The following is a 16,277-nucleotide window of genomic DNA, read 5'->3' as shown; positions in this document are numbered from 1 at the left end:
ACCTTCCAGCTCACCAAAGAGAAAAACTTATGTCAATAAGCTCCAATTTACACATCCTTTCCTTTTGAAAACATTTGTTTCACGTCTTCATACATTTGTGTTTTTTACATGTATTTTTCATTTACAAATAGCAAAATTCACTTTTGCTGGCATATTATTCTAGGAGTTTTAATGCATGGATAGACCTTTGTAACCACCACAATCGGAATCAGTCACAGCCTCCCAAATTCACTCATGCCCCTGGTATAGTCAAGGTCTCCCTTCTACCTAATTCCTGAATCCTTAATTCATCCCTCATCCTTATACAGTGCATCTGTTCTCCACTGTCTTTCCCCAAATGCCATGTACAGGACATGATATATTATGCAACTTCTTGGGATTCATTTGTTATGATGCATTTGAAATCCCATGTATCAATAATCTGTTATTTCTGAGTAGTATTTCACTGTATGGATGTGCCACATTTAACCACTCACTCACTGAAAGACTTTGGGTTGCTTTTAGTTTTGAGCAATTATTAGTGTTATTTTTTTAAATTTATTTTAAAAAGTTTAATTCCAGTGTGGTTAACATGCAGTGTTATATTGGTTTCAGGTGTACAGTATAGTGATTCAACACTTCCATATATTCCTCAGTGCTCATCATAAGTGTACTCTTAATCCCCTTCCCCTGTTTCCCCCATGCTCCCACCCCCCCCCCCCCCTCTGGTAACCATCAGTTTGTACTCTATGGTTAAGAGTCTGATTGCTTGGTTTCTTTTCTTCCTTTGTTTTTTAAATTCCATATATGAGTGAAATAATATGGTAGCTGTCTTCCTCTGACTGGCTTATTTTGCTTAGTATTATACTCTCCAGATGCATCCATGTCATTGCAATTGGCAAAATTTCATTCTTTTTTATGGCTGCATAACATTAATTTGGACACATCTCTTCATCTATTCGTCTGATGGACACTTGAGCTGCTTCCATAATCTGGCTATTGTGCAGAATGCTACAATAAACACGGGGTACATATACCCCTTTCAATTCGTGTGTTTGTATTCTGGTAAATATCCAGTGGTGCAATTACTGGATCGTATGGTAGTTGTATTTTTAATTTTTTGAGGAACGTTCAGTTTTTCATGGTTATTAATACTGTTGTTATAAACATTTGTGTGCAGGCTTTTGTGACAACATAAATTTTCATCCTCTAGATAAATACATAGGAGGGGACTGCTGAGTTGTACGGTAAACCTATCGTTAACTTTATAAGAAACTGCCACACTGCTCTCCAGGGTGACTACCGCTTTATATTCCCACCAACAATACTTCGTTATACTAAATCCTTGTTAGGAGCTGGTATTATCTGTTTAAAAAATTTTTATTTTAGCCATTCTAATAGATGTATAGTGGTATCTCGCTGTGATTATAACTTTGTATTTCTCTAATGACTAAGGCAATTGAGATCTTCTCATGTGTTTGCCACTTATATATATCTTTTGGTGAGGTATCTGTTCATGTTGTTTGCCCAATTTCTTACAGAGTTGCTCTATCTCTTGTCTTAGTGCTGAATTTTGAGAATTCTTTATATATCCCGGATACAGGTCCTTTGTTGGTATATGATTTGCAAATGTTTACCCATCTACAGCTTCTCTTCTTCATTTTCTGAAGTGTGTCTTTCACAAAGCAAAAGTTTTTCATTTTGATAAAAATGAATGCCTTTTCTAGATTGTGCTTTGGTATGTATCTGTAAGAGGTCAGTGCCTAATCCAAAGCCATAAAGATTTTCTGTTTTCTTCCAAAAGCTTTACAGTTGTACATTTTAATCTATGATTTTGAGTTCATTTTTGGATAAGGTGGGAGATAGGAATTGAGATTCATTTTTTTTTAAAGGTTTATTTTTGACAGAGAGAGAGAGAGAGAGAGAGACAGAGCATGAGTGGGGGAGGGGCAGAGAGAGGGAAACACAGAATCTGAAGCAGGCTCCAAGCTCTGAGCTGTCAGCACAGAGCCGGACGTGGGGCTCGAACTCACAGACCGCGAGATCATGACCTGAGCAGAAGTCGGACGCTCAACCGACTGAGCCACCCAGGCGCCCCGAGATTCATTTTTTAAATACGCATGTCAAATTGTTTCTACACTATTTGTAGAAAGGACTACCCTTCACTGAACTGTGTTTGCACCTTAGTTACAAATCAACTGACCATACTTCTATAAGTCAATTTCTCAACTGACCTGTTCCAATGATGTACATCTCTACCCTCTTGCCAATACCACAGTTTCTTGATCTCTTGATTTTTAGAGTTAAGTCTTAAAATTGGGAAATGGGAGGCCATCGATTCTGCTCTTCCTTTTCAAAATTGTTTTGACTATTCTTTTTTTATTTGCCTTTCCATACAAATTTTGGAATCAACTTCTGTATACCAAAAAAATCATCCTGGGACTTATTATTTGGATTGTTAACATTGTTAATTGGTCAATTAGGGGAGAATGGACATCTTAACTATATCAAGGCTTTCAAATATACTGAAACAGTCTGTCTTCCGTTATCCAAATATCCTTTGTTTTCATCAATACTGTGTAGTGTTCATACAGGCCCTGGACATACTTTATCAGCTTCATTCCATTCAGCCTATCTCAGTTTTTGTACTTGTCACTGTAACTTTCAGTATTAAAATTTCCAGACATACTTCTATTTCTTGGCTAAAATGTCTTCCTATTCATTTTAAGCATGTTCATGTTTATCTCATGGGGCACAGTTATGAAAGCTGCTCTAAAGTATTTGATACGAATTTCAATACCTGACTCATCTTGGGGCTAGAGCCTATTGTTTGTCTTTTCCATCATGAGTTACTGAGATTTTCCTGTTTCCTTGTAGGTCGAATGATTTTGGAATTGTATTCTAGACATTTTAATAATAGGAGATTCTGGGCCCCCTTAAAATGTTCCGGAGAATACTGATTTTTGTTTGTACTGTTAACATAATTTCAGGTCACGAGTCCCAACCCAGTTTCTGTTGCCTTTGATTGTGGTGTCAGTTTAATTTTGTAGCCTTTGTAGTGCTATTCAGATCTATTATTTCCCCTCAATAGCCAGTTGGGGACCTGGGCACTGATCCCACACAGCAGTTCAGATCTAAAGGCCTTTGGTGTGCCACTTCGGGTCACTGCAATGCATAAGTGTTAAGGATGAGCCTGGAACTCATACACTGCTTAATGGGATCCCTTTCTTGATCTCCCTCCTCCCTCCATACTTGTAGATACCAGAGGAGTCTTTCCTCTGGCCTTTGCCTAGAAAGCTGGGGTTTTAAAGCGTTCCTGCTCTGTCTTGCATTCCCCACAAGTGAGTCTTCCTCTGGGGCAAAGAGAAAAGAAAGAGAAAAAGTAACAGGGATTCTCCTTGCTCTCTTTGGCCTTTATCCAGTTCCTCTGGCCAAGGAGGACCTTTCCCGAGATTTAGGTACTTCTGTGGCTGCTGCTGCCACTCCAGGAATGTAGCTGTGGGACCTGGAGCTTGCTCTGGGGCAAGGCTGGGAGAGAAAACTAAAAAGGATTTTCCCTCCTTTCTACATCCTGCAAAGGCCTCTTTTTAGCTGTTCTAACCAGAAACAGATGGCTTCTTCTGAAACTGTTTGTCTGCCTCCACTGTCTGGTTCTAAGGTCTGAGCTGCTCTGACTGTAAGCCAGGCGACAGTGGTTGGGTAGAGTGAATAAAACCAGGAACCTGCCATATTGGTCTTCAGGTTCTTATTTCTCTCCCCAGTCTGTGATTCTTTACTCTTCAGAGTCCTCAGATAGTTGCTTTATGTCTTCTGACCAGTTAAAATCAGTAGAAAAGATAGACTATAGGGTGCTCATTCCATTTTAACTAAAAGAGGAACCACCTTTGAATTTAAATCTAACTTTTTTCTTTTAAAAATTTATTCAATTTATTTAAGTGAAAAACAAAAACAGTTCACCCATTTCTTTCATCTCCTACTTTGTACCATTGGTAGCCACCAATTTGCTTTCTGTATGTATGAGCTTTTTTTTTTTTAACGTTTATTTATTATTTTTGAGAGAGAGAGATGGAGGGAGGGAGGGAGGGAGGGAGGAAGGAGGGGAAGGGAGAATGCAAGCATTTTCTGGTGAGGGGCAGAGAGAATCCCAAGCAGACTCTGTGAAGTCAGCACAGAGTGTGACGCAGGGCTTGATCTCACACGCTGTGAGATCATGACCCGAGCCAAAATCAAGAGTCAGACACTCAACTGACTGAGCTACCCAGGTACCCCAGGGCTTTTTTTTTTGTTATTGTAAATTTTTATTTATTTACTTACTTATTTCCACATGTAACAGAGCTCATATAGCATTTGTCTTTGACTTATTTCACTTAGCATAATGCCCTCAAAGTCCATCCATGTTGTGCAAATGGCAAGATTTCATTTATTTTTATGGCTGATACTCCATTGTGTTGTATATGGTGTATATACACACACATACACACACCCTCCCCACATTTTCTTTATTAATCCATGGATGGACACTTCCATATAGGCACTTCATTTTCTTTGGTAAATATCCAGAAGTAGAATTGCTGGATAATATGGTAGTTCTGTTTGTAATTTGGGGAATCTCCATACTATTTTCCAGAATGGCTGTACAAGTTTGTATTCACACCAACAGTGTACAAGGGTTCCCCTTTCCCCACATCTTCACCAACACTTGTTTTTTTTAGTCTTTTTGACACTAGTCATTCTAATAGGTGTGGAACAGTATCTCACTATAATTTTGATTTGCATTTCCCTAATGATTGTGGTGCAGAGCATTTTTTCATGTACCTGTTGGCCAACTCTGTGTGTTTGTTGGAAGAATATCTACTCAGGTCCGCTCTGCCCATTTTTAAATCAAATTGTTTGTTTTGCCATTGAGTTGTAGGAGTTCTTTATATATTTTGGATGTTAACCCCTTATCATATACATATGATTTGCTAATACTTTCTTCCATTCTGTAGGTTGCTTTTTCATTTTGTTGATGGTTTCCTTTGCTGTGCAGAAGTTTTTTGTTTGATGTGGTCCCACTTTTTTTTTTTTTTTTTTGCTTTTTCTTTTGATGTTAGATTGAAAAAGTCTTCAGCAAGACCGATGTCAAGGACCTCATCACTTATGTTCTCTTCTAGGGAGTTTATAGACTTATATTCAAGTCTTTGATCCATTTTGAGTTAACTTGGGTAAGAAACTGTCCAGTTTCATTCTTCTGCATGTGGCTGTCCAGCTTTCCCAACATCATTTACTGAAGACACTGTCCTTTCCTCATTGTATATTCTTGCCTCCTTTTTCATAAACTGGCCATATATATAGGCATAGATTTATTTCTGGGCTCTTCTGTTCCATCCATCTTATCTTTATGTTTTTATGCCAATACTACACTGTTTTAATTACCGTAGCTTTGTAAAATAGTTTGAAATCAACAAATGTGATGCCTCCAGCTTTGTTCTTCTTTCTCAAGACTGCTTTGGCTCTTCTGGATCTTTTATGGTTCCGTACCAATTCTAAAACTGTTTGTTCTAGGGGCGTCTGGGTGGCTCAGTTGGTTGAGAGTCCAACTTCGGCTCAGGTCATGATATCACGGTTTGTGGGTTCAAGCCCTGCATTGGGCTCTGTGCTGACAGCCTGGTGTCTAGAGCCTGCTTCAGATTCTGCATCTCCCTCTCTCTCTCTGCCCCTCCCCAGCTTGTGATCTCTTTCTCTCAAAAATAAATATACACTTAGAAAAATTGTTCTGTTTCTGTGAAAAATGTCACTGGAATTTTGATAGGATTTACATGGAATCTGTGGATTGCTTTGGGTAGTATGGATATATTAACAGTATTAATTCTTATAATATATGAGCAAGGAATTAAGAAAATAATCCCATTTATAACTAAATCAAAAAGAATAAAAGACCTAGGAATAAATTTAGCCAAGAAGTGAAAGACCTGTACATTGAAAACTACAAAACATTAATGAAAGAAATGGGAAGACACAAATAAATGGAAAGATATTCCACGCTAATCTTTTTTTTTTCTATTGCAAAAGAAGAGAACTTTCAAATTTACCTAATGTCTAAGATGGGCCACACAATTATTATTTCCATATTTCTCAAAGTGAATTTTTTTTTTTGAAGACTGATTTTTTTTTTTTTTTAATTTGAATTCAAGTTAGTTAACATTCACCGTAGTCTTGGTTTCAGGAGTAGAACACAGTGATGCATCTCTTACACATGACACCCAGGTGCCCTCCTTTATGCCTGTCACCCATTTAACCCATCCCCCCACTCACCTCCCCTTCAGTAACCCTCAGTTTGTTCTCTGTATTTAAGAGTCTCTTATGGTTTGCCTCCCTCTGTGTTTTTATTGTATTTTTCCTTTCCCCTGTTTATCTGTTTTGTTTCTTAAATTCCACATATGATTGAAATCATATGACACCTGTCTTTCTCTGACTTATTTCGCTTAGCATAATACAGTGTAGTTCCATCCACGTTGTTGCAAATGGCAACAACGCTTAGTAGTATTCCGTTGTATATATATTCCACATTTTCTTTATCTGTTCATTTTGAATGATGGATAAAGAAAACATCACCATGATGTACAGAAAGCATCTTCCTTAAGAACTATCATGGAATAATTGATTCCATTCTATCTTAAAATAGATCCAAACATTAAGTTAAACTTTTTATATATACCTATATTGAAAAACAACGGCTATTGCCCTGTTTCTCAATTCTTTTACAGAAAGTGGATAATTTACACTGTTTATAAGCTGTTTCTTTTTCTCCAACTTTAGAACAACACTGTCAGGTCTGTGGGTAAGTGTAGACAGACATGAAAAGAGTTTAATGGCTTGATTCCAACTCACTCAAGGAGCTCCAAAGTGATGGTTCCTTTGGGTTCTGCTTCTACACTCTTGCCCCAGAACTTCAGTTTGGGGTAGATTGAGCCATGAAAGATGAAATCGTTGTTTAATCCTTCAGCATGAAATGCACTAATGGGTGGGTGATGGCTGACCTGCTCCGAGATGAGTCTGAAACCAAGGTCATCTCTTGAGATTTAAAAAGAAAAAAAAAAGCAACACTGTAATTAACTCTTATCATGTAACGTGTACATCACTGTCGTTTCAGTCAAAAGGCAATGTAAAAGTATTAAAGCAGCAGATTCTAGCTACTTGAAAATATTAAAGAACACACACATGAATTTGGGTGACCTGCATGAATTGCCAATATGAGCCATGTAAATTTAAACTTCTTCCACTGATACTAGGATAGAGGAATCTAATGTGTCCCCACCCTTCCAAACGTTTAGAAAATAAATGCTATTGGGGCGCCTGGGTGGCTCAGTTAGTTGAGCGTCCAATTTCGGCTCGGGGCATGATCGTGTGGTTTGTGGATTCGAGCCCCACGTCGGGCTCTGTGCTGACAGCTCAGAGCCTGGTGCCCACTTCAGATCTGTGTGTGTCTCTCTCTCTGCCCCTCCCCCGGCTCAATCCTCTCTCTCAAAAACCAATGATCATTAAAAAGAAATTAAATAAAAAAAATAATAAATGGTATCCAAACTTGTACAAAAAGGGAAGATTCAGAAAAACTAAAGCCAAATGAATTCCTTAATTGTGGATCAAGAAACAGGCAAACAGAAGTGCATCTATAGATGTGTCATTGCCTTTATGCCAACAGTACACATTTATGTTACTATATTTGATATGGGTATTAAAAAAATTCCAATCACATGATCTATGTAAGGAGGAAAGAATAATTAATCCCACATGATCAGAAATATTGAAATCCCTTAATTACTTTTGTAATGGTGCATTTTATGCATGTTTCCACATTTCTGACAGTCTCTAAAAGAGAAACAAACATCAAAATTGTTAACTTGCTCCAGGAATGCAAATGTTGGTAGTGTTAAAAAAATATATATGTTTTTTTCCTCTTCACCTAAAAAGCTACATGTATCACGCAAAGTCAACTACCCATCTCAAAGAGTGAAGGAAAGATCTTTACCGAACTAATTCGTAAGTCTCTCCCAGAAGCGGGTTGAAAGGCTTTCCAGTGCGTTCCCACTGAGAAGCAACAGCAGATACAGCAAATGCAGCTACACACTGTGGAACACAGCATTAGAAGTTAAAAATAGCCTCACTTGCTCCCCATTCTTTAAGGAACTGAAATCTTGAAGATAATAATTACAAAATTATTTTGAGGAGTTTAATTACTTTGGATTTTTAATATATCTCTAGCAACTTAATATGTAAGTGTGTGTATTCAAAATGAAAAATACTTAGTCTCCTCCTATAGTCATTCTGAGCTATGGTTTTTGTAACACCCTGAGTGCTACAAATTCACTCAAGAACTTTTAAAAAACTCTCAAACCCCAAATTACTTTTAATTGCCTTAAAATTTCTAAAAGTACAATTTGAGGATAGGGAAAAAGATATAAAACTAAACAAATTGGTATTAAGTCCCATGAGGTTGGGAAAAGCTGATTTATATAAATGAAAGAACAGAAAGATTCCGTTTAGAATGCTATTGCTTTGTCTGGAGAACAATGTGTCTATTCTGCTCTGCCTGTAACTAATCCATCTATACACATCATGTAAGCATCTTCTATCCAAAACAAATTTACAAAGTACAATTCCTTGTTATCTTTTGTTTTAATCTAGAATAGTGTGTAAGTTAATTACACACATAAGCATAAATATACATATTTGTGTATGTATGTGTGTGTTCATTCCTTTTTGGAAATACTCTAAGAAAGTGTGAAAGAAGAAAAGTTGAGCTGTTTCTCCCAACACATTACTTTCTAAAATGAAGACTCAGAAACAGCTCACCAACATCCGATTTGGTTATGGACCACCTTCTGCTTCTCTTCCAATTGTCACTCGTCTGCCCACTGTGGTGGCACTCTGGCCAGAGGATGGCAGGGGAAGGAACACAGAGGACACTCCAAATATTCTAAGTTTTAATAACGTTTCCCAATCTCACGCTGGATTGAACATGAATTTTGTGTATGTTTTGGGGGTGGAGGTGGCAGAGAAGTCTCTGAGATTTAAACCCTTTCAGTGCTTGTTTGACACGTACCTGCATCCTTTCCACAGAATCAGAAAATGAACTGGCCTTGTGGATGAGGTATGTATGTTCCATATATTCAGTGAGTCGTTGTAGGAAGCTCAAAGGCTCATTAAATATAACTGGCATGGTGATCTTGGATAGTTCCTATTTAACAAGAAAATGGAAATGGTGATGTCAATACACATGACAATATATATGACAAACTTACCTGCTGGTATCTTTACCTCACATGTCTCCTGGGAAGGAAGTAACAGAAAATTGCAGCCCATGAAACTGAATTAGCATCAGTTCACTTTCACAAATCTTTCCCAGAGGGCAATATGGAGTATATTGTTCTAGGCCTTGAAGGAAATATAAATACTCCCCACACATTCTCCTTCTCTTCAAGGAGCTCATGATCTGGTGAGCATTAGATAACAACTATTAATAAATCTGCCTTAGATGAGAATTAGGAAATGGGGGGCATCTGGGCAGCTCAGTCTATTAAGCATCTGATGCTTGATTTTGGCTCAGCTCATGATCTCACAGGGAGACTGAGCCCTGCATTAGGCTCTGCGCTGAGAGCACAGAGTCTGCTTGGGATTCTCTCTCCCTGCACCCCACCCCTGCTCATGTTCTCTCCCTCTCTCTCTCAAAATAAATAAATGTAAAAAAAAATTAGGAAATGGGATACAAAGATGATGGGGCCCCAAAAACCAAAAATCTTCATAGTGAGCTAATGATCAAAGCTGAAAGAAATTTCAGGCTGTTTTTGAACAACATTGAGGTTTCCTGAGCGTGCAAATCTACTCTACTTTGTGGACTAGGTACTAGAAGGCTATCGTACACATTACAGAATAGGCTTTAAATTCCGTCTGCTAGAATGATACAATCACAGTAGACTTCCAAAAATAATGTAATGATTAGGCAGTGGTGGGGGGGGGGGGTTCTGACTTGAAGTTTTAACCCCGTATACCCTATCCTGCCAGCAAACAGCAGCATCATTAGGTCTTTAAAAAATTCATTACGTAACATACTTATCTTGGTATTCTCTAGGATATTCGGATGATCTTCCCATCCCTTCACCTACCATTAGTTATGTTTCCTTTGGAAATCAGGTCTTTCATAAATTTACTGACTAAAGCTACAGGCCAGGTGAACATTCCCAAGGTGCCATCCAAGTTGAATGCCACCTGCCTTAGCTGACTTTCCCCTCAATATCCACGTTCTTACTAATCCATACAATTAAAAGTAATATAACTTTCACAAGACTACAACTAGAGTGCATTAGAAACATTAAGCTCATTCATTACCATAAAGTATTGCAGAACAGACAGACGTGTAACAGCTCAACCTAATTAACAGAAGCGGTAAGTCTATTGCTGTCTCACTGGGGAGACAAGGGAGAATACGAACACAGAAAGAGATAAAGAAAAGAAGACTGCACTATATACACTTGGAGATCTCAGTAAGTACAGAAATTCACTGATGGGGCCCACGTCAGAAAACTGGGACTACCAATGTTTATCTCCAATGAGATGTCTCAAGCTCTCTTCCTTCTATTAAAAAATACCTTTCTGGGGTGCCTGGGTGGCTCAGTCGGTTAAGCGGCCGACTTCAGCTCAGGTCATGATCTCGCGGTCCGTGAGTTTGAGCCCTGCATCGGGCTCTGTGCTGACAGCTCAGAGCCTGGAGCCTGTTTCGGATTCTGTGTCTCCCTCTCTCTGACACTCCCCCATTCATGCTCTGTCTCTCTCGGTCTCAAAAATAAATAAACGTTAAAAAGAAACAAAAACAAAAAACTTCCTTGGGGTGCCTGGGTGGTTCAGTCGGTTAAGTGGCCGACTTCGGCTCAGGTCATGATCTCGTGGTCCGTGAGTTTGAGCCCCGTGCCGAGCTCTGTGCTGACAGCTCAGAGCCTGGAGTCTGCTTCAGATTCTGTGTCTCCCTCTCTCTGACCCTCCCCCGTTCATGCTTTGTCTCTGTCTCAAAAATAAACGTTAAAAAAAAAAAAATTTAAAAATGCCTTCCTTGTTTTCTTTCTTTAAAGAAACAAAACAAAACACAAGGGTGCCTGGGTGACTCAGTCAGTTGAGCATCTGACTTCGGCTCAGGTCATGATCTCATGGCTCATGAGTTCAAGCCCCATGTTGGGCTCTGTGCTGACAGCTCAGAGCCTGGAGTCTGCTTTGGATTCTATGTCTCCCTCTCTCTGCCCCTTCCCCACTTGCATGCTCTCTCTCTCAAAAAAAAAAAAAAAAAAAAAAAAAAAAAAAAAAAAATCATAGAGGAATACATAACTCTTGAAGTAAAAATGAAAATGCTCCTTTACCCAGAAACGAAGCACCATCAACTGTTTGGGATATACTGCTATGTAATTACACAGCAATATGTTAGACGTAGGGGATTTCAATACTCTACGTGCAACGGACAGATCACCTAGACAGATGATCAAAAAAGAAACAATGGACTTAAATGACATGTTAGGCCAGACAGACCCCACAGACAACTACAGAACATTCCACTGAACAGCAGCAAAATACATACTCTTCTCAAATGCCCACAAAACATTCTCCAGGACAGATTATACATTAGGCACAAACAAGTCTTAATAAATTTAAGAAGATTCAATTGATATCAAGCAACTTTTTGAGCCAAAAGAGTATGAAATTAGAAATGAATTACAAAAGGGGTGCCTGGCCGGCTCAGTTGGAAGAGCATGTACTTCAATCTAGGGGTCAAGGGTTTGAGCCCCACTTGGGCTGTAGAGACTACTTAAACAAGTAAAACTTGAAGAAGAAGAAAAAAATTAATTGTAACAAAAAAACCCCACATAAATTCACAACTATGTGAGATTTAAAACATACTACTGAATAACCAATCAGTCAAAGAACCAAATTCAAAGGGAAAATCAAGAAATATCTTGAGACAAATGAAAATGGAAATACAACATGCCAAAGCTGATGGGATGCAGCAAAAGCAATTCTAGGAGGGAGGTTTACAGCAATAGAGGACTACCTCAAGCAGCCAGAAAAATCAAACAATCTAACCTTACACCTAAAGGAGATAGAAAAAGAACAAACTAAGGCCAAAGGTACTAGAAAAAAGGATGTAACAAAGATCAGAAGGGAAATAAATGAAATAGAGACTAAAAAGCCAACAGAAAAAAGAATTCAAATAAAATAATAAAAGGAAAGACATTATAATTGATACCATAAAAATACAGAGGATCATATGGGCAAAATGGGTGAAGGAGAGTGGGAGACAGAGGCTTCCAGTTATGAAATAAATAAGTCATGGGGAAAAAGGTACAGCACAGGGAAGGTAAGCAATGTAACATATGTAATGTGTGGTGAGAGGTGGTAGCTACACTTGTGGTGAGCACAGCATAATGTGTAGACTCGTTGAATCACCACGCTGTACACCAGAAACCAGTGGAACACTGTATATCAACTACAGTTCAATTTAAAAAAATACATGGAAAAAATGCAAAGGCTCATAAACTACTATGAGCAATTACATACTAACAAATTGGAAATCTTAGAAGAAATGGATGAATTCCTAGAAATACATACCCTACAGAGTGAAATCATGAAAGAGGAGAAAATCTGGACAAATTATCAATAAGGAGACTGAAACAGTAATCAAAAGTCTGCCAACAAACAAAAGTCCAGGATCACATGGCTTCACTGGTAAATTCTGCCAGAATGTACTTTTCTGACTCCTTCAAAAAATAGTAGAGGGAACACGTCCAAATACATTTTGTGAAGTTAGAATTAACCTGATCCTGAAACCAGGCAAGGACCCTACAATGAATGTGCATCTGATGAGCACGGATGCAAAGTACCTCAAAGTATTAGCAGACCAAATTCAAAAGTACCTTAAAAGGATCATATACACCATGATCAAGTGTATACACTTGATCAAGTGGATACACTCTAAGGATACAGGATGGTTCCACACCACAAATCAATAAATGTGATATACCACATTAACAAAATGAATGATTAAAATCATATGATCACCTCACTAGATGCAAAAAAATACATGTGACAAAATTCACCATCCTTCCATGATAAAACCCTTAACAAAGTGGGTAAAGTGGGAACATACCTCAACCTAATAAAGTCCATATATGACAAGCCCACAGCTAACATCACGCTTCCTGATTTCAAACAGTATCACAAAGCTATAGTAATTGACACAGTATGGTACTGGCACAAACCTGGCCACACAGGTAAATGGAACAAAGAGCCCAGAAATAAACCCACACATATCTGGTTAATTTCTGACAAAGGAGCCAAGAATATACAATGGGGGGAAAGGACAGTTTCCTCAATAGATGTTGCTAGGAAAACTGGACAGCCATATGCAAAAGAATGATGCTAGACCACTATCTTACACCATTCACAATAATCAACTCAATACAGATTAAAGATTTAAATGTAAGAACTGTAACCACATAACCCCTAAATGAAAACACAAGGGGTAAGATCGTCATAGGTCTTGTAATGATTTTTTTTTTTTTAATCTGACATCAAAAGCAAAAGTAACAGGCAAAAACAAACATCTGGGACCATATCAAACGGAAAACCTTCTGCACAGTAAAGAAAACCATCAACAAAATGAAAATAGCAACCTATAGGATGGGAGAAAATATTTGCAAATCACGTATCTGATAAGAGGGTAAGATCCAAGATACATATTTAAAAAACTCTTACAACTTAATAGAAACAAAAAAGATTAAAAAATGGGCACAGGAAATGAGTAGATGTTTTTACAAAGATGACATCCAAATGGCCAATAGGTAAAGATGCCCAATACCACTAATCATCAGGGAAATGCAAATCAAAACTACAATGAGATTATCACCTCCCACCTGTTAGGATGGCTTTTATATAAAAGAGATGAATGGCTGGCAATAATGTGGAGAAAAGGGAGCCCTTATACACCACTGGGGGGATGTAAAGTGGTACAGACACTGTGCAAAGCACAATGGACATTTCTTAAGAAATTAAAAACAGACCTGCCCTATGATTCAGCAGTTCCACTTCTGGATATTTACCCAAAGAAATGAAAAGACTAACTTTTTTTTTTTTTATGAAATTTATTGTCAAATTGGTTTCCATACAACACTCAGTGCTCATCCCAACAGGTGCCCTCCTCAATGCCCATCACCCACTTTCCCCTCCCCTCCACTACCCATCAACCCTCAGTTTGTTCTCAGTATTTAAGAGTCTCTTATGGTTTGCCTCCTTCCCTCTCTGTAACTTTTTTTCCCCCCTTCCCCTCCCCCCTGGTCTTCTGTTGAGTTTCTCAGGATCCACATATGAGTGAAAACATATGATATCTGTCTTTCTCTGCCTGACTTATTTCACTTAGCATAACACTCTCCAGTTCCAACCACGTTGCTACAAATGGCCAGATTTCATTTTTTCATTGCCTAGTAGTATTCCATTGTATATATAAACCACATCTTCTTTCATCAGTTGATGGACATTTAGGCTCTTTCCATAATTTCTATAGCTATCATTGAAAGTGCTGCTATAAACATTGGGGTACAGTGCCCCTATGCATCAGCACTTCTGTATCCCTTGGGTAAATTCCTAGCAGTGCTATTGCTGGGTCATAGGGTAGATCTATTTTTAATTTTTTGAGGAACCTCCACACTGTTTCCCAGAGTGGCTGCACCAGTTTGCATTCCCATCAACAGTGCAAGAGGGTTTCCATTTCTCCACATCCTCTCCAGCATCTATAGTCTCCTGATTTGTTCATTTTAGCCACTCTGACTGGTGTGAGGCGGTATCTCAGTGTGGTTTTGATTTGTATTTCCCTGATGAGGAGCAATGTTGAGCATCTTTTCATGTGCCTGTTGGCCATCCGGATGTCTTCTTTAGAGAAGTGTCTATTCATGTTTTCTGCCCATTTTTTCACTGGCTTATTTTGAAAACACTAACTTGAAAAAACATGTGCACCCCCATGTTCATTAGAGCATTAGTTAGAATAGTCAGTATGGAAACAACCTAAGTGTCCATCAACAGATAAATGAATCAAGAAAATGTGATCATTGGGTCAAGAAAATGACATACACACCCAGGAGTATTATTCGGCCATACAAAAGAAGAAAATCCTGCCATTTGTGACAACATGGATGAAACTAGAGGGCCTTATGCTAAGTGAAATAAGCCGGACAGAGAAAGACAAGTATTCCATAGTATCACCTACATGTGGAAACAATCAACAACAACAACACAATAAAGAACAAACTCATAGAAACATAGTAGGGAGGTGGTCACCAGAGGCTGCAGGTGGGGAATATGGGAGAGACTGTTAAAAGAGTACAAACTTTTAGTTGTAAGACGAGTAAGATAGAAAGATCTCATGTATAACATGGTGACTATGGTTGTTAACACTGTTTTCCATAAGTGAAATCTGCTAAGGGAGTAGAATTTAAATGTTCTCACACACAATGTAAGATGAGATGTGTGTATGTGAGGTGACTGATGTGTTAAATAACTCAAGGGGAATTTTTTCACAGTGCACAACATATGCAGTCATCTTATATATACTTTAAATGTCTTATAATGTTGTCAACTATATATCAAAAAACCCCAGTCCTTCTACAGCCAATGTGCAGTATAGAATATACATTAGAAATAATTTTTCAAAATATCTTCTGAAAAAAATTAATTTACCATCTACTAGGTGCCAGGCACTATTTTAGGCACTGAGTTAAAAGACTTGGTAGGGCCAGTCCTGACCAAGGATGCCCTGCTCTCTTCCCTTACCTCTTACAGATCCTACCCATATTTGAAGGGTCAGCTCAAGTCTCTCCTTCTCAGCTGTTCTAGTTTTCATTGATTTCTCACCTCCTCCAACACCCGGCATACCAGAATCTATATCTCACAATTTAGCTCTTGGTCATGTATTGGATTGCATACTGTTATGTCAGCTCATCTCGCTAACTCTACAGCAATACGGTTCTTGAAGGGAGGGATAAAATCCTATACTCCACCTGTGTCCTCATCACCCCAGAGAGAGAAGGGTACACTGCAGGTGCCCCTACCCTCCATGCTCCTCTGCAGTCCCAATGCCTGTGGACTTTATGCCTACGCAGGCATTTATCACAATACGCTAGACTTTGCTGACCCTTCTACTGGAATACAAGCTTCTTGAAGTCAAACCCTCTTTTTTTTGTTTTAATTTTTTTTAACGTTTTATTTATTTTTGAGACAGAGAGAGACAG

The 16,277-nt window shown here is 38.4% G+C and overlaps 1 protein-coding gene across 7 annotated transcripts in view; it reads right to left on the bottom strand.

Moving 5' to 3' along the window:
• Nucleotides 1-16,277, bottom strand: part of OSBPL1A (oxysterol binding protein like 1A) — a 269,191-nt gene that overhangs the window by 12,016 nt on the left and 240,898 nt on the right. For all 7 annotated transcript variants that reach the window (XM_058692476.1, XM_058692475.1, XM_058692477.1 and 4 more), the window contains 3 exons: nt 9,062-9,196; nt 7,988-8,085; nt 6,850-7,032 (listed from right to left, as the gene is read on the bottom strand). In XM_058692476.1, coding sequence (XP_058548459.1) covers nt 6,850-7,032; nt 7,988-8,085; nt 9,062-9,196 — 416 coding nt within the window. The remainder of the gene's footprint in view (nt 1-6,849; nt 7,033-7,987; nt 8,086-9,061; nt 9,197-16,277) is intronic.

This window comes from Neofelis nebulosa, chromosome 11, assembly GCF_028018385.1.
Source record: "Neofelis nebulosa isolate mNeoNeb1 chromosome 11, mNeoNeb1.pri, whole genome shotgun sequence".
Taxonomy (NCBI): domain Eukaryota; kingdom Metazoa; phylum Chordata; class Mammalia; order Carnivora; family Felidae; genus Neofelis; species Neofelis nebulosa.
The sequence above is the reverse complement of the archived record's forward strand: the minus strand, read 5'-3'. Positions and strand labels throughout refer to the sequence as shown.